The sequence below is a fragment of the Pezoporus wallicus genome, unplaced genomic scaffold (assembly GCF_028554395.1).
Source record: "Pezoporus wallicus isolate ANWC-B61680 ecotype Strahan unplaced genomic scaffold, APGP_CSIRO_Pwel_v1 contig_5485, whole genome shotgun sequence".
Lineage (NCBI taxonomy): Eukaryota > Metazoa > Chordata > Aves > Psittaciformes > Psittacidae > Pezoporus > Pezoporus wallicus.
In genome coordinates, this window is record NW_026641550.1 from 797445 (window position 1) to 822780 (window position 25336).

A 25336-nucleotide genomic window follows, 5' to 3' on the forward strand; every position below is an offset into this window, starting at 1 on the left:
GGGCTGTTCAGCCTGGAGAAGAGAAGGCTGCGTGGAGACCTCATAGCAGCCTTTCAGTATCTGAAGGGGGCCTATAGGGATGCTGGGGAGGGACTCTTCATCAGGGACTGTAGTGATAGGACAAGGGGTAATGGGTTCAGAGTTAAAGAGGGAAAGTTCAGGTTAGATATAAGGAGGAAGTTCTTTACTGTGAGGGTGGTGAGGCACTGGAACAGGCTACCCAAAAAAGTGGTAAATGCTCCATCCCTGGCAGTGTTCAAGGACAGAGCCTTGGGTGACATGGTCTAGTGTGAGGTGCCCCTGCCCATGGCAGGGAGTTGGAATTAGATGATCTTAAGGTCCTTTCCAAACCAAACCATTCTGTGATTCTCTGATTCTATGACTGATCAGGTTATGAATCACTCACATACAGATGTGGTTTTTCTGGCTCCATGGCAGCCTCTTTCAAACTGTCTCCCTAGATGAATCCTGACACTTGGTAAGTAGGAGCTACAAGTCCTAGCACTGCATCTGACTGTGGGCTTGAAAGAGGCCAGGCTGAATGCACATTGTCTAATCCAGTTTTCACAAAGAAAATACTTTGAAGAATTGATGGAAGAAATCAAAGCTGATTCTCAAGCAGTATGGACTGATGGCTTTTTACCCAGGCAAGTGTCTCCAATACCCTATTCAAAACAGCACTGAGACAGTGACACAGAGTGAGAAATGAAGTTACTCTCCTTGAGGAAGGCTTGGGAGACATCTGACAAGCCAAAAATAACTACAGAAAGCAAAGCATCATAGCAAGGAACATAATGCAGGTATTTTTGAAACTCTTAATAAAGAAATGGCTGTGCAAGACTAAAAACATGATCTCATGCAATAAAAATTCAAAAGATGTGAAAATTATGATTTATATCAAGGATGAAAAATCAAGGCTAAGAAAGTGAGAAAGAAAGAGACCAAGCTGTTTCACTAGCAGTTCTCATGCCATCTGTGCATATGAGGAGGTGCTAGACAGAATTTTGCTGATGCATCCTATTTTGAAGGCGATGTTGAAGTTAACACAAGTATTGCATTGTCTGTGCTGTTATTTTTGTTCTTCCATACCGAAAATCATTCCAGAATCAATTTGTTTTCATACAGACTTTGAACAACAGCAAAAAGACCCCAAAACATGGACTGTTGCTATCTAGGCAGCTAGAACACCAAGGTGCAAAGAAAGCTCATCTCTAGCAGAGAACAGAGGAGAGAAGTGATAACCACTGAAGGAAAACATGATCCTTATATAGGAGTGGAAGTTTTATTCTGTTTCTGTATCAATCTTCTCCAGTCTAGTGAAAGGACATAAAGCAAGCTGGAAAATACTTACATAGTAGATTGTTTCTCCTGTGAATATAGAGTATAAGTTATCCCTGATTATTCCATTCTGCAAAGGGTATCTTGCTGATGGCTTAAAGGAGCCAGAAAAGGCAGTGAGCTTTGGCATCCTAGTCTGTGATTTGGCTTCATCCCTTGCTTTAAGAGGAAAGCAGCTGATAGCTTTATCCTGTAGCAAGTACTACTGGGCAGCAAACTTTTCTGTTAGCAGACACAGTCCATGTTTTAGTCTCCCACTGGATGCTCCAATTTGCAGTTACTTAGAAAAGGACCACAGTTAATTCACATGGTAAAAATACACAATGCAATTGTAGCCAAGTAGCATATCATGGAATGTGAAGACCATATCTGTGGGTAGGACAGAAATTTGATGCAGTTGTGAAAATTCTAGTATTGCTAATGTTTCTAGACTTCATTGTGACAGTTGTATGTTCCAGGCTGGAGAAAGTAGGTTTTCCATTCAGGTGTGGTTTTTTTGCACGTGCAGTCATGTCATGCTCTGTTAGAAAAGCTACACTGGGATCTCTTGGGAAGGGAGAGCTTTTTCTGCCAGAAGCTTTACAGCTATTGATGTTTACCCTAGGTTTACAGCACAGTACTCTCCCGTCTTGTGCTAAAAGTCCAGGATTTGGGTATTTCGATTCTGGTTTTGCTGCAACTGATTGTCCTACTTAGATTGAAACAGGACATCTCCCTGCCAAAAAAAAAAACACCCATATCTACAAAGACAGAGAATTATTCTGCGTGGAGGATCACGAGCATTCAGTTCTTGTAAAGTATTTTTATTAGTCTCAGTCAAGATCTTCATTGCACTATGCATGCTTAAAGTTTGGCATTTCCCACACTCAGTTTTGTATGTGTCTTATTTACTGATGCATTAAAATAAACAGTTTATAGAGAAGGAGGACTCGCTTGACTGATCAAGAAATCAGGCCAGGTTGGACAGGGCACTAAGCAACCTGGCCTAGTGGAAGGTGTCCCTGCCCATGGCAGGAGAGCTTGAACTAGATGATCTTAAGGTCCTTTCCAACCCAAACCATTCTATGATTCTGTACCCAAGAAAAGTAAATATGTGCATTTTAAAGGGAAACTATTTTAATTTTCAGTTATCAAAGACAGTAAGAACTTAGCTCCGAATTTTTTAATATATAGAATGATAGACTAGTTTGGGTTGAAATGGACCTTCAAAGGCCTTCTAGTCCAATGCCTCTGCAATGAGCAGGGACATTTCAACTAGATGGTAGGGGAGCTTTAAAGTTATTCTTTAGGATCTGAAATCTGATCAAATATGGTGTGTTTTCAAAATTTAGAGGTTATTTTGCTGTAGTGGGCATTATTTAAAGCTGCCTAATATAAAAAGTTCCATTTGATCCTCATGTCCCTGTGTCATGATGATGGTAAGGACAACTGCATATGGAGAACCCACTGGCCCATATCACAGTGTGCCTGAGCAGGTGCAGACTATGCTGCGTGTGCCCAGCTCTCTGCAACCAAGGAGCATTCAGGCAGCACTTGCTCCTGCCAGCCCACTGCCTTATCCCAGTGCACTACTCCTTCTTATCAAAAACCACGACTCCCTCTCTCCATTCTTGTCAGATGCATGTGGCTTTTCCATTCCTAGCAAAGATATCAGTTCTCTAATAACCTCCATCACTGTTAATATGTAAATTATGCATATATATATTTATTACAAACAGTTACAGAAGTTAGACTAAGTAAAGTACCTTTTGACATTTTTATTAAGGTATTTTGAGAAATATTCAGGATTAATTCATACTAGCCAAATTCTACCCTAATTCACTCATGTCACTCAAGTGTAGGTATAGGTGGGAACAGGCTGTTCTGTAATTCATAATAACTATAATGTCATCTTGACAGAGCTTGCTAGCTAATGTATGGAATAGCAAGAAAAAAAGAATTTTATTTTAACTAAAGCTGATTAGTTTTAGTTAGCTTAAAATTGATTTAAATAGTACTACACAAACTGGTAGCAAAAAAGTGGTATTTTATGCCTTGCCCTTTCTTTTTTATCTGCCAGTCTACACTGACTTCTTTTCCTGTTTGAAACTAGAAGCAACTGCATAGTTGTCAATTAGCAGCATAAATGATTTCATACCACCCACACCCACTTTTGCAAAGCTTGCAGACTGTATTCATACGGAAATGTATGTATAGCAGTGAATGAATTATACAGAGTTCTTCAAAGATTACTAATTGAGAGAGTAATGTAATTGCTAAAACATGGAGGAAAATGTATAAAGGTCTTCGGATGCTTTAAAATATCTCAGTGTAGGTGCAGGTTATGATGCAATTTTTAACGCAATCCCACAGTACAGCAAAACATAAAAATAACCTTTGGAAAATATTCCAGCAGCAATTTGGCCCTTAAGCACCATATGGAGAAGTAACTAATCCTATATACAAGTAGATGATTCAGTAGGATAATCCACAGAAGAATTAGCATATGGCATTCTCAGTGTTCTTCAACATATCCTTTTCTATCTCCAGCCCATACTTATGATATGCTGGCAAATGCACTGCTGATACGGAAGCCTGACTTGAAAAGCAAAATGAATATCCATTCTATCTGTATTCAAAGACACAGATGTGTCATCACTTGCTAAATGCTGTTATTTGTCCTCTTGGATGGTGAGCCAAAGCCAGAAAGAAGATAGGATTTTGACTGGCCCATCTTTACTACAGTACAGGTGTGACAGACTTCATATTTAGACACTTGAGTTTAGATTCAGATTTAGGTCATTAAGATGGTTGAAGGATTTGACTGGACTGAACATGATTCTGGTTGAAGTATTGGTTTTCCACATTTTGAAGAGATCAATTTTCTGCTCTGCAAACTCTGGAACTTTCCAATATAGTTTCTCTTGTTTTCAATTGCTTAAACTGGAAAGAAAAAGAAAGCTCTATCAATCCCTCAATGTTATTCCAGAAATCAAATTGAAATTATCTTCTGTCTCATTATAGAGCTTTTCACAAGAAGGTGCTCCACATGCAAGCAACTCTGGCCTGCCCTGTGTTGAAGGCAGCAAATTGATAGTTACATTACTACATAACTCCATTATAGACAGTATAGAGTACAAAATTCTATACAGCATACAAAGCAGTATAGAGAGTAAAATGCATCTGACCAAATAGCATAAATGTAAATGTATCTTCCTGACATTTGTTAGGGTTTTTTTTCTACCATCGCCTTCTCTAACATGGAAGGATAATTAGGCTTTACTGACACAGTTTTTCTATGTCAAAGAGAATGAATTGTCTTGATGCTTCCATCAGTCAACAACCTGTTTTTAAATTATCCCTTTCATAAGCTCTGTTACCAAGAAGTGTATTTTACTTCACTGAGCATTCTCATTTGAAGGGAAGCAGACATGTTTCTAATCCCATAACTGATTTCAGGGGTTTTAAATTTAGACTGACAGGCGACTTCAGTTTCAGGTTATTTGCTCTGTTGAGAAAAGTTATGAAAGGTAAAGCAGAACCAGATTTTTATTTTTTTTATGGCACATTTTATGAACATCAAAACTTCCTGTTTCAGCAAACATGAGATCTATTTTAAATTCTTTTCCAAATGATGGAATAGTTTCTTAACATACAATGACAGAATCTTGTTTACTTTTTTACTACTTTTCTAGCAAATTATAATTAATTCTATACTCCACACTTCTTTAATCACTTTCAGTTGGCTGTCCTTCCAGACTTGATGTATGCACATTAATTGTTTGCCTGTGGCAAGATTTTATGAACTCTAATATGCACCACATGTTCGACTTGCTTAAAATTAATTGCAGACATTGTATTTAGCATTAATGTACATCTTTATTGGCTTTAATTTCACATCTGTCTTGCTTTATATACAACTTTATCAGTGTAACCGATGTGTGTAATAGCAACCACCAAACCTTGCTTTTGTATTTGTGTTTTACCTATTAATACAATTTTCTTTCTGTGGTTTTGCAAAAAAAGTGAAGTAATTTGAAAATAAATTAATCTTTCTTATTTGCTATTTGGAAAGTCAACTGCAAAATACTGTGTGAGATCTAGTGGTGAAAAAATAAAGCAGCTATGGTTTGCCTGTACAAAAAGGTTTGCCTGTTTAAGAACAAAATCTCTTTGAAAGAGGATTTGCTGTGGTGATCCATACTTAGAATGAAGAAACAAGAGACCACCTCACTTACTAGCTAGCAGTTTGCTAGGGCAGTCCCACAGATGGTTCCACAATTCCTACCACTTCAGGCACAGGCAGGCACATTTCAGGTAGCTGTCAACCCCTACCTAGCTGCAACACAGAGATGAAATGGAAACAAGCCTCAGCACAGAAAAGCTACTCAACACGCACTAAAAATCTGGCATCGGCTTATCATGCAGGTATCTAGTTGCTGATACACAGATTAGACAAATTAATGCAAATTAGGGTATGTCTGCAAATTGTACGGTGTAGATATCTAAGAATCACAGCAGAGCAATTTTTAACATGTTTGTAGCTAAAACACAATGGCTTTAGTAGTTACCAAGAAGGAAAATGCTACTGGCTTCCAGAATGCAATAAGAATACAAGGTATACATGGTGAAAACAACCTTTTATCTTATAAAGTACCATGTTGAGAGGGGTGACTGTATATTGGTTCTTAAAGATCTTAAAAAGTTGCGAAGCCAGATTTATGGTGCACAGAATTCATGTACATCTCAAACCAGACATACTAATACATTAAATTCAAATATAGAACAGTATAGAACAGTATAGAAACACATAGAGATATGCCACATTGGAGCACCTCCTGTATGAAGATAGGTTGAGAAAGTTGGGGCTGTTCAGCCTGGAGAAGTGAAGGCTGCGTGGAGACCTCATAGCAGCCTTCCAGTATCTGAAGGGGGATGCTGGGGAGGGACTCATTATTAGGGACTGTAGTGACGGGACAAGGGGTAACGGGTTCAAACTTAAACCGGGGAAGTTTAGACTGGATATAAGGAGGAAATTATTTCCTGTTAGGGTGGTGAGGCACTGGAATAGGTTGCCAAGGGAGGCTGTGAATGCTCCATCCCTGGCAGTGTTCAAGACCAGGTTGGATGAAGTCATGGGTGAGATACTTTAGTGTGAGGTGTCCCTGCCCATGGCAGGGGGGCTGGAACTAGATGATCTCAAGATCCTTTCCAACCCTAACCGTTCTATGATTCTATGATAATATGGCATTGTTTTACTTTCTGAAGGGATGCTGATCAGGTCAGATCTCTTCCAGTAAAACGTATGTGTGGACCAGGAATTCAGACCATGAGTACATCAAAAAGTTCACCTATTGCTGAAGGAGACTTCACATAAAATACAAAGTAGTATTCCAACCTTTTAAAGTTTCAGCAATTTTTAGGATAAGAGGATCAAATGCTAGTCAGAACAAAATACAATGAACTAACTGTTCAAGCTAATACAAAATAATATAGATGAAGGAGCAGATTTTATTATATTCTAAGCAACAAGAAGTACAGCATATAGAAGAGAATGACAGAATCATGGAACTGTTCAGATTGGAAAGGACCTTAAGCTCATCTAGTTTCATGGGCAGGGATGCCCCACACTAGACTAGGTCACTCAAAGCCCCGTCCAGCCTGGCCTTCAACACTGCCAGGGATGGGGCAGTCACAGCTTCCTTGGGCAGCCTGTACAGGGCCCCACCACTCTCACAGCAATGAATTTCTTCCTTATAGCTAACCTAAATCTCCCCTGTTTAAGTTTAAACTTGTTACTCTTTGTCCTATTACTACCGACCCTGATGAAGAGTCCCTCTCCTGCATCCTTATAGGCTCCCTTCAGTTACTGGAAGGCTGCTATGAGGTCTCCATGCAACCTTCTCTTCTCCAGGCTGAACAGCCCCAGTTTCCTGAGCCTGTCTTTTTATGAGAAGGAATAAAGTATTCCTTGTCCCTCAGCAAATGCCAGGAGCAGCAAAAAATAAAATACATTTGCAGAGGAGTTTCTGTCTTATCACCAGACTTCAAAAGCATGCTGTCAGTATACTTGCTTTACAGTGAAGTATTTACTTATTTCAAGCCCCCAAATTCCACTTCTCATTGTTCTCATTGGTTTTGTTTTAAAAAGACCAACATATACAGTTTAACAGGAAAATGGTGTGCAGATCCAACATCCAAACCCCCAACGAACAAAAAGTCTTTGCTTTCTAGAACAATGAATGGGGTTAAAATTCATACTGTCCTTACTGAAAGCCAAATTTTAAAACCTTTTGTTATTTCAAAGTTCAATTCTCTTCTTTAAAGTAAAGGAAATAATTTCAGTGGTCTGTTATTTCTTCTGGAACTGACATGGTGACTTAAGTGATAATGCAGAGCATTTATATTACCAGGCATACTTGCACCTTTCCTCTGCCTATTCATTTCTGGGGTAAATTATTGTTGATAATGACTTCACACATAAATGGCATTCAGCACATTCATAGCAGAGTCCACCCTCATCAAAATGAAGCCAAATTAAACCATTTAGCATGGGGGGGGGGGGGGGGTGGAAATTGCATCTAAGCAGTTCAGGCCCCTTGTATTTTCAGAGAAATGAAACCAGCCTGCAAATTTAAACATCTGGCTAATTCTGCTTTTGGATCTACTGCCACCTCGTGGACTCGTGATGAATTTTAAGTCCCGAAGTACTTGGCAGATGGAAAATTAACAAAAACTAGCCTCTGGGGCAAAAGCCCAGCTATCTAACTGACGTGAAAGCCCACTTACATAGAGGATCATTACTGTCCTGGTGTGGAAAGACTGCTTTGTTGTTGTTTTTGTTTGAGTGTGGGGTTTTTCTGGTTGGTTGCTTGTTATTTTTTATAACCAGGTTACATTTGCCACTTTTCAGCTTCTTAAATTCACAATTACAGCACCAACTTTAATTTGACTTCAGATTAAAATACAACTAAATCACAGAAGCACAGAATGGTTTGGGTTGGAGGGGAGCTTAAACCTCATTCGGTTCTAACCACTAGAGCAGGTTGCTCCAAGCCTCATCCAAGCTGGCCTTGAACACTGCCAGGGATGGGGCAGCCACAGCTTCTCTGGGCAACCTGTGCCAGGGCCTCACCACCCTCACAGGGAAGAACTTCTTCCTCAGATCTCATCTCAATCTCCCCTCTGTCAGTTTAAAGCCGTTCCCCTTGTCCTATCACTACCTACCCTTGTCAAAAGTCCCTCTCCAGCTTCTTGTTGGCCCTTTCAGGCACTTGAATCTGCTCTAAGGTGTCCCCAGAGCCTTCTCCAGGCTGAACAAGCCCAGCTCTCAGCCTGTCTTCATTGCAGAGCTGCTCCAGCCCTCAGAGCATCTTTGCGGCCTCCTCTGGACTTGCTCCATCAGCTCCATGTTCTTCTTATACTGGGGCCTCAGAGCTGGTGGGGTCTCATGAGAGCAGAGGGGAGATTCCCCTCCTTCGACCTACTGGTCATGCTGCTGGTGATCCAGCTCATGACACAGCTGGTTTCTGGACTGCAAGTGCACACTACCGGATCATGGTGAGCTGCTTGTCAGCGAATTCCCTTAGGTACTTCTCAGGGCTGTTCTCAATCCAGGCCCCCAAGCCTGTATTTGTGCTTGGGACTGCCCTCATCCATGCGCAGGACCTTGCACTTGGCCTTGTTGAACTTCATGAGGTTCACACCGACGCACCTCTCCAGCCTGCCCAAGTCCCTCTGGATCCCAGCCCTTCCCTCCAGCATGTCTGCCACACCACACAGCTCAGTGTCATGGGCAAGCTTGCTGAGGGTGCTCGATCCCACTGTCCACGTCTCCGACAAACATGTTGAAAAGGACCGATCCCAACACGGACCCCCACGGGACATCGCTCGTCACTGGTCTCCACTTGGAGACAGACCCATTGACCCGCGCGGGCGGGCGGCGAAGGCCCTACAGAACCGGTGCCCTCGGGGCAGCCCAGTCCCGCCATCCGCGCCGCAGCACCGGGGAGGCAGCGGCTCTGTGGCGGAGCAGGCCCCGCCGCTTTCTGCCCGGCACCTACCCCGCCGAGCGGCGCAAGACACAGCCCCCCGCGGGGATGGCGGCGGCGGCGCCCGCCCGCTGGAACGTCCGCGGCGGCCACGGGGAGGAGGCGGGACCTGACGGGGGAGCCGCAGCCAATGGGGGTGTCAGGAGGCAGCGCAGGGCCGGGAGCGGGCGCTGCCGGCGTCAGAATCAGCCAGTGTGGCGGGCGGGCGGGCGGGGGGCGTGAGGCGGGGCCGAGCGGCGAGCTCGCGGCCGGGCCATGGCGGTAACGGCCGCTCAGTGGCCGTGGGGCCTGCTCTGCCTGGCGGCGGCCCCCCTACTCTTCCCTACAGTAGACGGTGAGTAGCGAGGTGCAGAGGATGGAGGGGAGGTGGTTCCGCGGGTCCCTCTTCAGCAACATAGCGCAGAGACGAGGCCGCCCGCGGGGTGCCGAAGCCTTGGGGCGGTGGCGTCGACCGCGGGGATGGGGCGCGGCCCGGCGCCGCGGGTCACTCGTGTCTCGCCGCAGCTGGGGGCGGGCTGCCTGGAGCCGCGGGGTAAGGAGGGCGGCATCGTGGCATCGGCTGCCGCCCGCACCTGCCCCACGGGAGCGGGAGGGTGGTGGGCGAGGGGCCGCCAAAGGTGAGGGTGGGGGCGGCTCCTTGAGTGCCCGCGGGGCAGCGTCGCCTTCCTTGTGTCGGTCCTTTTACCGCTGCTGCTGTCTCGGTGTCGTGTCCCCCCGTGGAATGCGCCCGTCTGAAACCCTGACGTGAAGGCCGGCAGCCGGAGGGAGGAGGAGGCTTCAATAGCTGAGATAGGGAGGAATGGGGTGCAGGGGTACGGCCGTCTCGACCACATCCCGCCTGGCAGTGTCATGGGATAGACAGACCTTTTATACCTGGTTACATGACTTGAGAGGCTGGGATTCGTGTCTTCGGCTGTTATGCTGGCAGTAGGTAAATAACCAAGATTGTGGTTTGAAATGGAGAAAAGCTGGTGTCTTGCACCGTATCAGTAAAACCTGACTTAGAGATTGCTATATGAAGTGTCAGAACAGGCCTCGTATTCCAGGGCTTGTATTCCTTGTGGTTTTGCTAACCTTTTCAATAAGAAAAATGCTATTGAACAGGGTATTGGATTTTTTTTTTTTTTTTTTTTAAGTGAAGGGAAGACTTTTAATAGAGAGAAAGATGGTGGTAAAATAGTTTCCTGTGTTACAGTTGTGATAGTAGATAACTTATTGACAGGACCAAAAAATAACTAAAAGAAGGCAGCACAAGCACAGATATTGACATATAGCTTTTAATAACCAGATCATGCTGGTAATGCTGTTGGGGGAAGGGAAAATACAAAATATGTAATACTTTACAGCAGAAGACTGCAGTCATACTGAAGCATTTATGGGCATTTCATTGTTCTACGCTGATTTCTAGTGAGGCACGGTTTTAGGAAGTAGTAGTAGCAGTAAAAGGCGAGTGGAGTGAAATGTGACATAATCTAGTTCAATTTTTGCTTGATAAACCTACTTATATTTCTGAAATAGCAGATCTTATCAAAGAAGGAAGCGTAGCTATTTCATAGTTTGGACATGAATAAAATTTTGAAATGAAACCTGGAAATTCTTCAGTAGAACAGGAGAAGATGGGAATAAGAAAGTAAGGGACAGACACAGAGATGTCATATGACATTTCAGAAGAGGTTAGCTGGAAAGAGGACTGAGGAAGTGTGTTTGGAATGGATATTGTTAATAACTTCCATTTCTGACTTAAGCAGGGAAGATCTCTCTGGGCGAGTTTAACTTGCTGCTTATTCAAGGTACCATCAATTGATTAGGATTTTGTATAAAAGTAATTAAATTACCATGAGGTGTAGCATATTGTTACTTCATTGTTTGGGATAATAGGTAAGACTTGAAATTCAGCAGTGGAAGTGATTGAAAAGAACTATCCTGGATGTGTGTTAACTCATCATAGAAGGATTGGAAGGCATTGAAAACTAATGGGTAAGAGGCCACAGAGTATTAAATAATCTGTGTGAAGGAGAGTTTAATAAACATACACTGTTAAACATATGCATTGTCTCCTAAGCCAGTGTAAATTCTTTTCATAGGTTGGGAACTCCTGAATTCTTGGGTCTCTTAAACGTAGCAGTTACTCTCAATAAAAATATATATAGTGAAAAATTTCTGGGATGGTGAAACAAAACAACAAAACCATGATAGAATAGACAGTGTTTCTGTTTGTAAGCCTATGCCTAAGCATGTTTGGTTGGGGTTTTTTACTTATGAAATTACTTTGCTGGGTATATTCTTGTGAACCTGAATGTTTTACCCCATGCTGTGTTAATATGCTTGCACTTTGCATAGGCACTGAAATTTAGAAACAAAATAAAGTGCAACTGTTGCCTTAAGAAAAAGCAGTGGCTTACTGAGCATAATGCAGAAAAACCTACAGGTCCCCATATGTATCCTCAAATCAGAAAGATTTTTAAGCCATCTGTGTCATATATCTCAATCCTTTTCTGAGATTGTAGAAAACTGGCAAAAAAAAATAAAGTAAATTTCACAATTTAATTCTTTCATCATGTTGTAAGCATTATTTTGGTGCTCTCACCATTTATTACAGGCATTTTGCTATGTTGTTTCTAGTTACTAATGGAAACATTCACCAATAGAAGAAGCCAAAGTAAGACTTTCAATTTCCTATTTGGGAATGGTAGATTTTTGCATTAAAATACAGCTTGGTCCTGTAATAGGCATTTTAAAGCATGACTATTTCAGGCAACCTTTTACATGTTTTACTTTATTCCCAGTTCTTAAGTGTTTTCAGGTTTGGGGGTTTGGTTTGTTTGTTGGGTTTGTTTGTTGGTTTTTTTTTTCATTTTTAATAACATTTCAGTATTGGAGAATTTTGGTGGTAATGGATTCTTCTAGGTTTTAAATTGGGTATCTTGTAACAGCTATGAGCTTTCAGATGAAAGCACTTGTATGTTGTGAAATTATCAAGGAATTCATGCCAAGATCCTCCTTAGTAGTTCAGTATCTCTTTAGTAACTAGGTACTGTGAAATACAACTTCATGTGTGATATCATTGTACAGTTGTTTTTTTTTTTTCACTGTACATGTTGCTTTTATGTTGTATCAGTGTCATGTGTAGTTCAGATACAGATGAGCAAAAATCTGTAATCATTAAATGACCATGTGTGTGAAGAAGTAAAAGCTTTCAATGAAACCTCTGCATGTCTGTTTTTTTGTACACTGCTCCAAACACTGGGCAGTGAGGATGAAAATGAATATCAAGAAGTTCTGCAGTTCATTTTGTACCGCCAAGCTTAACCCTGAATGAAGGGATGGTAGGGGAGACAAAGCGCAACAAAGTACAATGTTAAAAATGCCACTTTAAACCTTAGTGTTTCATGAAGTCTGAGTGTTTTCAGTTCTCACTCATTTTCCTGTTGATGTGTTCGTATCTCTGTTTTGCTCTATGACTTCCATCTGGTTAGACAGAACCACTCTTGATCATCCATCACTAGTGAAACAATTTACAGTTTTGATCCAAGTTTTTAGGAAGCTAGAGTTCAGTGAACAGCTGTGTTCACCTCTGTGTGAAAAGGAGTTCTGTGAGATGATTCAGTTTGCAAAGGCATATAGTTTCTATGGAGATTTTGGGGGGGGGGGTGTGTTTACTTTTTAGTATTCTGTTCTTTCCTCCCTCTCTCTCCATTCCCCCCCCCAGTAATGAATTGCCTGATGAAGGAATCTGGCAGGTGCCAAGCTAGTTCAAATTAAGCAGCAAAAGTGGAGCTAGAAGCAGAAGGGGAGTGAGATCTCCTTTTGGTGGCAGTTGAGTGTTCAGGGCTAATTCTGTGAGACTCCGTGAATGGATCTGCAGCAGCTTTGGAACAAAAATTTCTCATTTTTTTTTTTTTGTTTCTGGGAAGGAAAATTGCTTATGGACCAGACAAATCATCCTGATAGGCCATCAAGTGGACACTCCTGTTCAGAAGTGACAATTAAGTGCTTCAAGGCTTTTAAATGTCTTTTTCCCTCCCCCTGCTTTTCTGTAGGCTTGTCTTGTTGTTACCATGCGAAGGACAACTTAATGTGCCGTGATGTCTGTGAACAGGTAAGCTTGTTTGAAATTTGGGTTATCCCTGAGAGTTAAAATTTTGCCTTAAACAATGATGTAGGAAGATTAGGCTTATAAACAAATGCATTCCTGTGTAAATACTATGAGTGAATTATGAGATGTAATATTATTTTTTATATATATATAATTTTATAATGAGAAAGGTTTAAAACTATAGTCAGATTTCCTTTCATAGGTTATGGAGAAATTGACATAAATATCTGAGGTCAGGGTTTGGACAAGAAGTGCTAAGCATGTTAGGAAATGGGAGGGGTGAAGGTTTTTTACCCAGTTTCTGGATCTTGTATGTTTCCAAGTTCTGGGGAATTTAAAATGAAGAACAGGATGTTGGTACTGTTCATTCTTCCTGTCAGTTCTTGTTTGTTAGCTAAGTATCTAAGATAATCATTATGATACATGGCTTTTGAATCCAGCAAAAAACTTCTTGCTTACTCTGTTCATAAGGTGATAACAAAGGGTTGTTTGTGCTGGATTTAAGCTTGGAAAATATTTTTCCACAACTTATGTTTAGATTTCTACCTTTGGATAGTATGTTGTACAGCTGTGTATGTTTGTATTTATATAAATTTATATCCATAAAATTTTTGCATCAGTAAAGCATACATATACGTATACACAGTTTTTATCGTTACATTATACCTCCCCCATTTTCATGTCTTCGTTGCCCATTTTGGGGCTTGTCAAGCACTAAACCTGGTTATGATCAAGCTTATATTTATCTGTGATTGTACTAACAAAACTTTTAGTTTAAATTTACCTTCTCCCTCCCTAATACATTTGTAGAACACAACCAAATTCCCTTTCAGCTTTCCTACTGTTAGGCCAAACAAGGAGAAGTCTTACGTTTCCTTTGCATAAGATATTCTCTGAATTCCTATAATTATTGTTGCAGCCCTTCCAGTGTAATTTTCTCTTTGAATACAGGTAAGCAAAACTGTACATGGTTTTAAAACCAGAAGTATAGCACTCAGTCTTAAAAACTGTGTTACAACATACGTGTAAGAGCAAGATATCCACATACAAATTTAACTGGCAAGTTTAGTAGCTGGATTTGGAATAATCTGACCAATTGTTTCTTCTGTTCCATTGGTTTGAAATTCCCAGTTTATCACTTGAATGCCTGTTAGTTTTTAGCCCTTCACGAAAGGCCTTTAGCTTTTTACTGTCAAATTTCATCTCATTTCTGTTATATTGGTTCTAATTATTGTGTAGAATTTTATGTGTGTTTTGTAAGATATTCAGATCTTTCCTCATCTGAATGATTCCTCTGTACTCATATAATCAGCATATTCGGAGTCTTTGTAGTGAGAGGTCTAGAACAAGTCTAAAGCAAGACTGGTATCCCAGAAATTGTTCTATAAGGAGCTGTCTTACTGACCTCACGTCAGGCTGTTGGTAGCATCATTTTCTGAATGATTCTTTGATGTAGGCCCACAGACTGGCTGTCTGGTATTTTTCTGCTTATTTTCATGATCTGTAGCTTAACCATTTTGTGCAGCACAACTGCAATGCTTTGTCTTTGTTGAATCCATTTTGGAACGTATTATTTGATAGCTATGCCCTTGTCTTAAACATAGAATTTGTAGATTTACATACATGGGAGGGTGACTGTGAGGGGACAGAGTTGGCTGAATGATTTACTGTTTTCATTCTTTCTTTCTAAATACCTTTTCTAAAATATTTGCTATGTACTTGTTGTCATGTCTGTACCACCACACTGTACCATCCTGGCATAATTTATTTAATAATTAAATAAAAAAATGTTTTCTTTCTAGACTTGGTAGTTTGAGCCATAAAACACAGAAGTTGCTTGCCAGGGACATCAAGGAAAGAGAGCAGGCTTGTGCCCCATACCTCTGTTTAATGCTTAGGGAATGCCAGGGACCAGGGTGCACAGACAGGAATTTGGGTGTTAACAGAGCTGATTCTTGTGAAGCGGGCCAAGCAGGAAGTGCAGATGTACTGCTTGAGACTGTGTGAACCTATTAAGTCCAGGAGGACAGCCTGTGTCACTGGCTCACGACATGTTGGAGGTCTTGACCCAGAAGGAGCTCTTGAAGAAGAGTATGTCCATCCAAGTCTTGGGCTGCAGTGAAGGGATTGCCAGGTCTCTCCCTGAATCAGTGGTGGTTGTGAGAGTCGTGCTCTGATCAGCTTCTTGAACTGTCAAAGAAGCTGAGGTTAGAAGGATTGCCTCAGTGTAAACGGGAGCCAGACAGGCTCTTTTTGGAGAACCTGGAAAGCCAATAGCCTGAATTATGCATTGCATGGAAAGAAGGATGGCTAGAGGCTATGCTTAGTGGAGACTGAAAGTCTGTGGCCCCTGACAGCGGGAGGAAGTTTCTTGGCCTATCTTTGGATATGCCCTTTCAGAATAGATTTGGAGCCTCAGAAAGGTGAAGGGGAACAAAATCCATCAGGGAGCCATATTGGCCTAATCGGTTGGTTGTAAACAGTGCCACCAGGAGAAAGAATCCCTTCTGCAAAGAATGGAAGCACTCATCTACAAATGGGACTTGCTGTCTGGGATGATTTGGTTTTCAGGGGCTCAGATCTAGAATGTTGCTGAAATTGCAAGGTTTTTTTGACCCTCAGATTATCACCCATTGGCTGCTCATCTACATGGACACATGTACTGTTGAGTGAAGCCTTGCATGGGTAAAAGGGTGAAGGGCACAGGAGAACTAGATGATGTTTTCCTTGATCATGTCAGTTAAGGAAAAAAGCTTGATAAGGAGTAAGGATTTCTACTAACTTTAAATTACTTTCAGATACTTTAAGCCCTTTGAAAAGGAAAACTTGGATTACAGATTTGTTTGTCACTAAGATGATACAAACATCTAATTATTTTGCATTCTTTGTAAATATTATTCCAAGCTTAGTTTCAGTGTCATCTCCTTTTTGTGATTTTGTCAGATACTGTAGAAGGAATAAGTGGAACTGTTTTTCTTTAGTTGATGTTTATTTCTGGGAAGTTACACAATTGTAAGGTTCCTGGAAGCATTCATCTCTGTACCACGCCAAAGATCTCTATCCAGATCCTCCTCCAAGCATAAGAATAGTCCATCCTGGTCCTCAGGAAAACATATTAATGTTTCAGAAGGCTGGTTTGGCTAAACAGAGAAATCATGAACAAGCTTCAGTGCAGAAAGGCAGTATAGAGAAGGTAGAAGGAGGGAAGGGTTATAAAAGAAGAATTTACGAACTTTTCATAGGGGGAGGACAAGAGAGAGCAGCCATAAATTAAAACTAGAGATTTCTAGTTGACTGTACAGAGGAACTTTTCCACCATGAAAACAGAGAAGCTGTGCATTCTCCATCTGCAGGAGTTTTCATGACCTGACTGGATAAAGCCATGAGCAGTATGGCCTGGCTTCACAGTTGATCCTGCTGTGAGCAGGAGGTTGCAATCAATGATCTTCTGTGATCACTTCCTACCCAAATTATTTTCATATTCTATGACTGCAGAAGACCCCAAATACTACTGCAGCTCTTTTCTTGCTCTCTTCTCTAAAACCAGTACTCTTGATCTCTTGTTTTCAGTCCATGAATTTGTCATGTTCCAAATTCAGAATAGAACCGTAATGTATTTCTGCTTTTGAGAGATCAAATGCATCCACGACTTAGTTATTCCTGTAATTTGTGGTTTCATATCCCACATTAATAGGTCTGTTTCCATCCCTTTTGTTGTCCAGTTTCTTGTTTTAATTAGTAAGTGTTTTACTTAATTGAACTGCTAAAGGAACAAGAACTAACAACATTCTTGTGGGACCAGGAAATCATTTCAGTTGTGCTGAGAGCTCAATTTAACATGAACACTTCTGTGAAACTTTAAAAACCAAAACAACAAAAACGACACCAGAAAGATTGATGAGGTAAGGGTATCTTGTAGTAAGCTGTAAAGAAATTGCTACTCTTGTAAGGAACTGAGATGAGCAACACTACAAAATGGCCTAAAGGACACCTGGGGAAAAAAGATAAGTTTACATGATTCAGAATTGTGTATGAAAGTCGATGAGGTAAAGCAAGATTTCTTCCTAAGTATAGCTGTGTAAAGTAAGTTGGAAGAGTCATTTTGTCTAACCTCCTGCTCAGAGAGGTACTAGCTTCAAAATTAGTCGTATTTTGAATATCCTCAGGAATGGGCTTTCCACAGTGACTCAGGGGAGTCTGTTCCAGCATTAACTTACTCTCATGGTGGTTTGGTTTTTTTCCTTTGCATCCAGTTAGAATTTGTCTTGCTGCACTGTGTTACTTTTGCAGCTCGTGCTCCACTGTGCGCCTCTGAGAACAGTCTGAATTGTCTTTTGTATCATCCATCAATTCCTGGAAGACAGGAATTTAGTGTGCCTCCCCACCCTTAACCATTTAGTTTGAACTGATTTTCTTATCTTGGCCTGTCTTGATATATCATAAAGTCCAGCATCTTTTGTGGCCTTCTGCTGGACTCTCTGCAATTCATCAGTAACATTCCTTGCACAGTGGTGGCACAAAACTGGGTTTGATGTTATAGTAGCCTCATCAGTGCCTAATATTTAACCTGCTGGTAGTGCAACTGCTAATGAAGAGCAATATTCTCTTAGCTCTCAGTGCTCCGCCGGTGCACTGCTGACCCATGTTCAACTTGTCACCGACCAGGACCCAATACCCTTTGTTCCAAAGCTGGTTTCTACCCAGAGAGCACCCAGCCTATACTGTTGCATAGGATTATTCCATTTCAGCTGCAAAATTCTGTGTTTGCCTTTGCTGAACTGCTTGAGTTTCCTGTCAGCCCATTGCTGCAGCTGGTTAAAACCCATCTGAATGGCAGCTCCAGCCTCTAGTATATGAATAGCAGATCCCAGTTTGGGCTCATTTATGCTCAGGATTTTTCCTGTCCTGTTCTGCAACTCACTAGTAAAGCCTTTTACAGTGTTGGTTTGTCTCCTATATTATACCACTTCTAAGTGGACAACACTTAGACACTGAACTGCTAACTGCTAATCTTTGAGCCCTATTGCTCAATCAGTTTGTTGTCCACCTTGTAGCCCACCCATCCCATTCATGTTTCACCAGTTTGGCTCTGAAAGATATGGTGTGCGACCATGCAAAAACCTTTTTAAAGTCAAAGTAGGTAACATACAGTGTTCTTCATTTTTACTAAACCAGTATTTTAGTTATGGAAAGCTATCAGACTAAGTCTGCCCTTGATATGGCTGTGCTGACTGCTCCCAGTCACCTCCCGTCCTTCTTGTGCCTTGACATGACTTCTGTGAGGATTTGTGCCACAGTCTTCCTGCAGGGCAAGGTTAGGCTGAACAGCCTGTCGTTCTGAAAATTGTCTTTCTCATCTTTCTAATGGATATGATGTTTGTCTCTTCTTTAGTCATCTGGAACCTCATCCAATCGCCATGGTCTTCCAAAAATGGCAGTAAAGCTTCCTTGCGATAACAGTGGCAAGCTTCTCAACATCCTCAGTTGCATCCCATCCAGTCTCATGAATTTCTGAGTGTTCAGTTTGCTTAGGTGGTGCTTAACTTAATCTTGGTTAGCTGTGGTGTCAAGGTTTAAGTCCAGCCCGTAACTGAACCCAAGATGTGGTAGTATTCATGCCCCTGTTAATTTTGGTTATCTCTTTAACTAGTCTAGGTTTTGTTTCTTTGTTCCACAAAATTTTCTTGTTTCAGGGTTTGTTTTGGAAGGAGTTGAGTTGCCTGAGGTGGTGTAGCATGTAGCAGAAGATTAATAAAGAGTTGTATAATATTTTGGTATGTGGGACAAAAATCCACTATGTTTTTCACGCTACCTGTTCAACAGAAACTCTGATTGAAGTATTGGAGGAGGAAATTCTCATTCACTTCTAAATATAGAAATTCTTTTCTTCATTGAAAAATGCAACATATTTGAAAGAATATAGATACATAAAAGAGATTATTAACTTTGCATTGTTCGTATATTATCTGTTAGCCAAAGTTGTGGAAGGGTAGATAGTAGTGTAACTAAAAATCACTGAATCAATTGAAAAAAGTATCCAATGTATAGATATAGTCTATGTGGTTTAAGGTGTGGGTTTTTTTCTCAACAGATTTTGTCTTCTAAAAGTGATTCCCGCTTGAAGCACTTACTGCAGCGAGCACCTGAGTATTGCCCAGAATCAATGGTAAGGCTCGCTAGTTTTTAATTAAAGAAACCAATCTTAAGTTTTGCTTGCAAAAGTAAGGTTTTAAAATTATTTGCTTCTATTTACTCACTGAGTCTTGAGCTCATAGAACATGTGTGTATGTCTGCAAGCTTTTTCTTCCTTGTTATGAGGACTAGAAAAATTCTTATAATGAGATTTGATCCTTGAAGTAGGAGTTACTTTTACGGTAAGCTTGCAACAATACAGGACTTGACAATTTTCTAGGTGCCCTGGTTGTGTATGCTAAGAAATGCCTTAAAAATCTGACCTATGTTGTAAAAAAAAAATACACTGGGTGATTGACACTTGAATGTTGATGGCTGGGACTAAAATTAGGTAACATGTTCCAGTTTGTGTATGGGACAAAGCTGTAAGGTCTTGTTTGGGCTAAAGCAAGGAGACCCTCATAGATGCTCTGAATGGTTTATGGCCATATCTGAAAAACTGAATTAATGCTTTTATTGGTTAGGTAAGATATTATTTGGTTAAGTAATATTATAGTTTCCTAAAAGTGCTGTAGTGTGTCACTAAAAAAAAATAAAAATGAAGTAATCTGCTCCCTGTCTTAAAGATTATCTAATGGGGAAAGAGATAAGTGCTGTTACTCAGACTGTAAATTCTGAAGGTTTTATCTCTTGGCAGCTTAGAATCTCTCAACACACTTGCTCTCAGAAAGGTCTGCTTTTTTCTTGTAATTTTGTTATTTCTAAACAGTATCAATATTGTTTCCAGCTAGCTCAAAACACATACTCAGCTCAAATGGGCACTATGTATAAACAGTAAATCTGAGAATAACAGAATAACAATTTATTAGCAACTTTGAAAGAGTGTCTTTGCTTATAGATCCTTTCCTCCTGTGTGTCAGAAGCATGTTTTTTCAGTGTTTTGTTTCTTTCAATCATCGGCTCTAAGGCCTTGGAAGGTTACAGACAGCCATGAGTAGGAGTAAAACCTATGACATGAAAACATACTGAAGTGGTGAATAGACTTTGTTTTGGTACTATTTCTTTATCTTTTATTTCCTTATAAGAAGAGTAGAATTTATCTGTATAGTAGAGGAGTGCATTTTTAGATGACAGGATTGAAGAGTATCTGAAAGGGGAAAAATGCTTGACACAATGATTTTTTTATTATTTCTTTTTTTAAACTCCAATTACCATCTCTATAAATGGCAAGTTTACTGTCCAGTGATTGTTATATTAAATTAACATCACTGAACTGGTAATATTTATAAACTTTTGGAAAAGACATCTAGATACTGATTCGGAGAAAACTCCAGGAACAAACTTGCCCGCAGAATTTCAAGTTGACAAGCAGGTATTCTTTATTGCGGTGCCGGGAGACACGGGGGATAGCTCCTCCTAACGTGTGTCCCCGAATTGCTATACAGGTCATCCTTATATGGTCACTGAGCATATTACATCATTTTCCAAAAAGTCTCCGGCATGCATACAAAATGTGGTGGTCTTTAAGGGTCGTTTACTTTTCCCAACAAGCTTAATTAACATTACAGACATAGCAATCATCCTGGCCTTCTATTTATCAGTTAGTTTAACTGCTCTCATCCTGGACATCTGCTAGTCCCAGATACTCCCCATCCCCAGGTCCTGTCCTTCTATTCTGCTTTTCTCATATCTTTTGTACTGAGGTCCTGAGGGCCTGAAACTACCTTCAAGCACCGCAGTTATTTTCCATTACAAAGCCATCAAACTTTACTTAGAACTGATTACATTTTGTATTTTTGTGCCTCCTTGTCTCAGTATGGAATAGTTAAAAGTTCAACCTAATACCATATTTGCTCTTTTCAAATACCACCTGTCTTAGGAGAAGTGTTACAGTGACATTCCATGGATAAGCAGATAGATTATAAATTTAATCAAATGGTCTGTTTTCTCAAGCACTTCTTACAGACATCGTGTTGTCTATATTCCTTCAAGTAACATGATGGAAAGGGTATCGCCTGGTGTAAGTAGTACAGTAACTGTCAGCTGAATCAATGGGGCAGAACTAGTAGAAGTAGCAGCTTTTTACTCTTTTCTTTTGAGCTGACTTTGACTCTTACTTAAGTGGGAAACCACTGCAGATGCAGAGGAGGACAGTTTTAGATCATTAGATACACATTCATTACAACTTTAGAAAGCTCCAGGTAATCACATGATGTTCTACACCTCCAAAAACACTTCTGTTGATTCCATACTCTTTTGATGGCAGTCTTCTCATCAAAGCAAGTGGTACTCAACTTACGTCTCATAGCACTTCTTCAAAAGATGTTTAGATGTAATTCTTCCAGTAGGATATTTAAAACCCAGGGCAAAAATGCTAAAGATGGTGTTTTGTGTCTGCTAGAAATTCTTTTCTTCTCTAGACTTGCTTTTGCTTACTTGCATTTTACTTTTCAGGGAGAAGTGTGGGGTTGTATAAATTCTTCTTTGCCAGGTAAGAAATACTAGTTTAATATTGAGTCATGTTGCTTTTTCACCATATGCATGTTTTCTACCACCTGCACCATTTCATGGTAACTTTCATTATGCTTCCATTATAAACAGTTTGGTGTCTAGTTTACTTTAGTAGAAACTGAGTTACCTGTGCATTTTTTAACACTTCTTTTTCTAGTTAGAAAATATTTAATATGTTTGTATGATTAAACACATGTGGTTCTGTTACACATCCAAGAAACATCCAAGCTTCTTTCCTTCTAAAGTTTTCTGTTGGTTTTAGTTTTAGTATACTTTAGCCTGGATTATTGCAACTTTGCTGCAGATGCAGTGTAATTTGGAAGAAAACTGAGTAACAAGGGGAAATAGTAAGAACTAGACAAAGAGTGAAGGAGGTGCAGAGGATCACATCAAGAACCAAACTGCTTGGTACAGGTGGATTTAGAAAGCTAAAGCATAAATAGCAAGGCAGGACTGTTACATTAGAAGGAGAGAGCAAGAATAGATTAAACTGGACTTAACTAGTACTAATTGTATCATATGTGATTACTAAAAGACTTAGAGTGAAATTAGCATGCTATGGTTGGAAAAGTGGTAGTGAGGAAAGAGGAGGCTGTGACAGTTTTATGGCATCTGCTCAGACTCCCCCCGACCCTGGCGTCAGAGACAAGCTGTTGATTCCACTGTATGCAAAGAGTTTTGCTGTCTTGTATTTTTGCTAGTTTTACTTGACCAATAATATCTTTTGGAGTGCAGTGCTTCTGTTTCATCTAAAAGTTTCTTTATGATCATGCACACATGACACTCTTCAAGAGACTGCTTACAGAATATGACTGAGGGACCCACCAATCTATAATTCAGGATGATAACTAAGTTCTGATTTTAGGCTTTATCATTTTCTGTAAGCAGACTGTAGGAGACTTCAAAAAGACAACAAAATTCTGACTTGGGCTTTCTTGCACCCTTCTTGACAAATGCAGGACTGGAACATGGGAAGCTGAGTTAGTTTTCACTTTCTTCTTTTTCTTCTTTTACCATCTTTTTCTTTTGCTCCTGCTTCCTTGGGATCACGGTAATAAATTAGAATGTCATCTCTGATACATTTTTCATGTTTATGCAGCTTTTTACTTCTGTTTCTGACTTCAGTATTCTTGTGGAGACTGCAGTGAAAGTTTATAATAAGAAAGGTGTGTGTGTGTGTGTTCGCGCATGTGTGTGTTGTAAGTCAGCTTGCTAATGTGATGTGGCTTTTGGAAACTTTTTGGAGATATGGGAGGAGAGTCTGTGTTATGCAACTAGATGATCTTCTATAGTTCATAGATCTGTATTGTACTTCTGTCAGTTAATTTGGTGAATAATCAGAACTATGGACTCAGTTCAATTAATTGTGCACTAAAGGTATAACATACATTTTAATTACCTTGACTACAAAATTAATTTGTAAGTTGCTGTATGAAAGTTGCAGTTTAAATCTTTTGAGGATGTGACACCAATTTTTTGTCAGGAAGCTTGTCTGCTACTCATAAATAACCTGGGGACATGGCCACTTGACAAGATACTAATTATGGCTGAAACTTACCAGCATTCTTATTGGTCTGTATTTGTAGCTTGTTTCATTCTTTTAGCACAGTTCCAGTAAAAGTGTTTCTGAAAACCACAGGCTCTGTATTGCACAAAATATGGATGTTTGATTATTCAGTGGTGATTCACTGGTGACTATTCAGTGGTGACATTGTCCCTAAAGCGCTACAGCTGTATTTGTCATGTGTTTCTCCTGGATATAGCTGGTTATTGCAGCAGACATTTATGGAAATCTTGTTTTTCTACTGCACATTGTATTTCTTTTGGGTTTTAGATTGCTTGTACCCTAAAACATCACTCCTATTAAATAAATATTCTACTGAACATAGCTGTTTTCCTTGAAAGGAGTCTCTGTATGGCTTCATATATGAAAGTTGTGCAGAAACAACTGATACATTATTTTAAGCCTAAAATAAAATATAGTGAGAAGTTGATTTAGCAATTAACTGTACATATGTATTTAAGCGTATGTGCATGACTTCCATGTAGACATGCTTTTGCTGTTGGAATTAGTTTAAAACAATGCATCAATTTCTGCATTTTTTGACATTGATTACAAACTACTGATGTTTGCACAACAGCCATCTCTTTAACACATTCAAAAAGATGCTCAATTTCTAAAAAACATAACTCTGTACCCACTTATGGAAGTAGAGGGTGAGCAGAATTTGCAGTTGTTCATGGCCTTCACAGTTTCTTTGAACTAGTTTAAATCACTGGCCTACAGTACTTCCAGAAGGTCTGAACCACTCAGATGGTACATGAACACTTTGGACTAACAGGATGCAGCCTGCAGCCAAAAGCTGTTCTTCACCTTTGCCTCTCTGCTCCTTCAACCCTCTGTACAATCCTGCTACCTTACATGTGTCAAACGTTAAGGTTTTAATTTGCATTTTAATAAATGTAACTAATATTTTAATTTGCTAGGGAAATGTGTTAATTTAGTTAAAGACTTTGTTCCTTTATAAATTTATTATTAGTGTTTTCTTAATTTGCCCATCAGAGTGTCATGAAAGCCTCATACTTTTGAGACTTTCTATGCCACCTGTCTTTATAAAGCTAACAAAATATATTTTAAAGGCAATTTTGTTCATGATAAATAGCTGCTAGTGATTGTTTTCAGTTCCTTGCAGTGATTTTTAGTTACTTTTTTTCCACCACTTTCTTAGCATTTGTATTTAAGCTCACTGGTCTCATTCCTAGCTCTTTCACTTTACTTTTTTTAAAGCTTGTCTTTCCTGAATAGGTATTGCTACTAGGCTTAAGAGCATTAAGTGGTTGATTCTTTTACTTCATACTTATTATTTCTATGTAAAGGATATAATTTGTGCATGTCCTAAAAGTATTTCTTTTTTAAATATTCATAACAAAAATGAGCGGTTCATTTGAGCTAAAGAATTCGACCTCCTGCCCTAAGAAAAAAGTGTTACAAATTTTCCACAGCTGCTGGGCAGCTGCATAGGTTAAATTTTCCCTTTAATTATTTCCACATTTAAAGAGAAATAGGTACAGGCATGCATTCTTTTACTTGCTTTCTGATGTCTTGAAAACATCAGAAGTTCTGTATTCATTAATAGATTAAGAGGGTGAAACAACTTAGGGCAGCAATTTGCTTTTCTGTGTAACTTTATGTTAAGAAATTAGGATAATGGGAATAGTGAAATAAAGG

The 25336-nt window shown here is 40.0% G+C and overlaps 1 protein-coding gene across 2 annotated transcripts in view; it reads left to right on the forward strand.

Annotated features, from left to right (window-relative positions):
- The first annotated feature begins 9572 nt into the window (after positions 1-9572).
- Positions 9573-25336, forward strand: part of RECK (reversion inducing cysteine rich protein with kazal motifs) — a 49112-nt gene continuing 33348 nt past the window's right edge. For both annotated transcript variants that reach the window (XM_057424304.1, XM_057424305.1), the window contains exons 1-4: positions 9573-9702; positions 13409-13467; positions 19556-19630; positions 22051-22087. In XM_057424304.1, the coding sequence (XP_057280287.1) occupies positions 9624-9702; positions 13409-13467; positions 19556-19630; positions 22051-22087 (250 nt within the window). In that variant the 5' untranslated portion in view covers positions 9573-9623. The remainder of the gene's footprint in view (positions 9703-13408; positions 13468-19555; positions 19631-22050; positions 22088-25336) is intronic.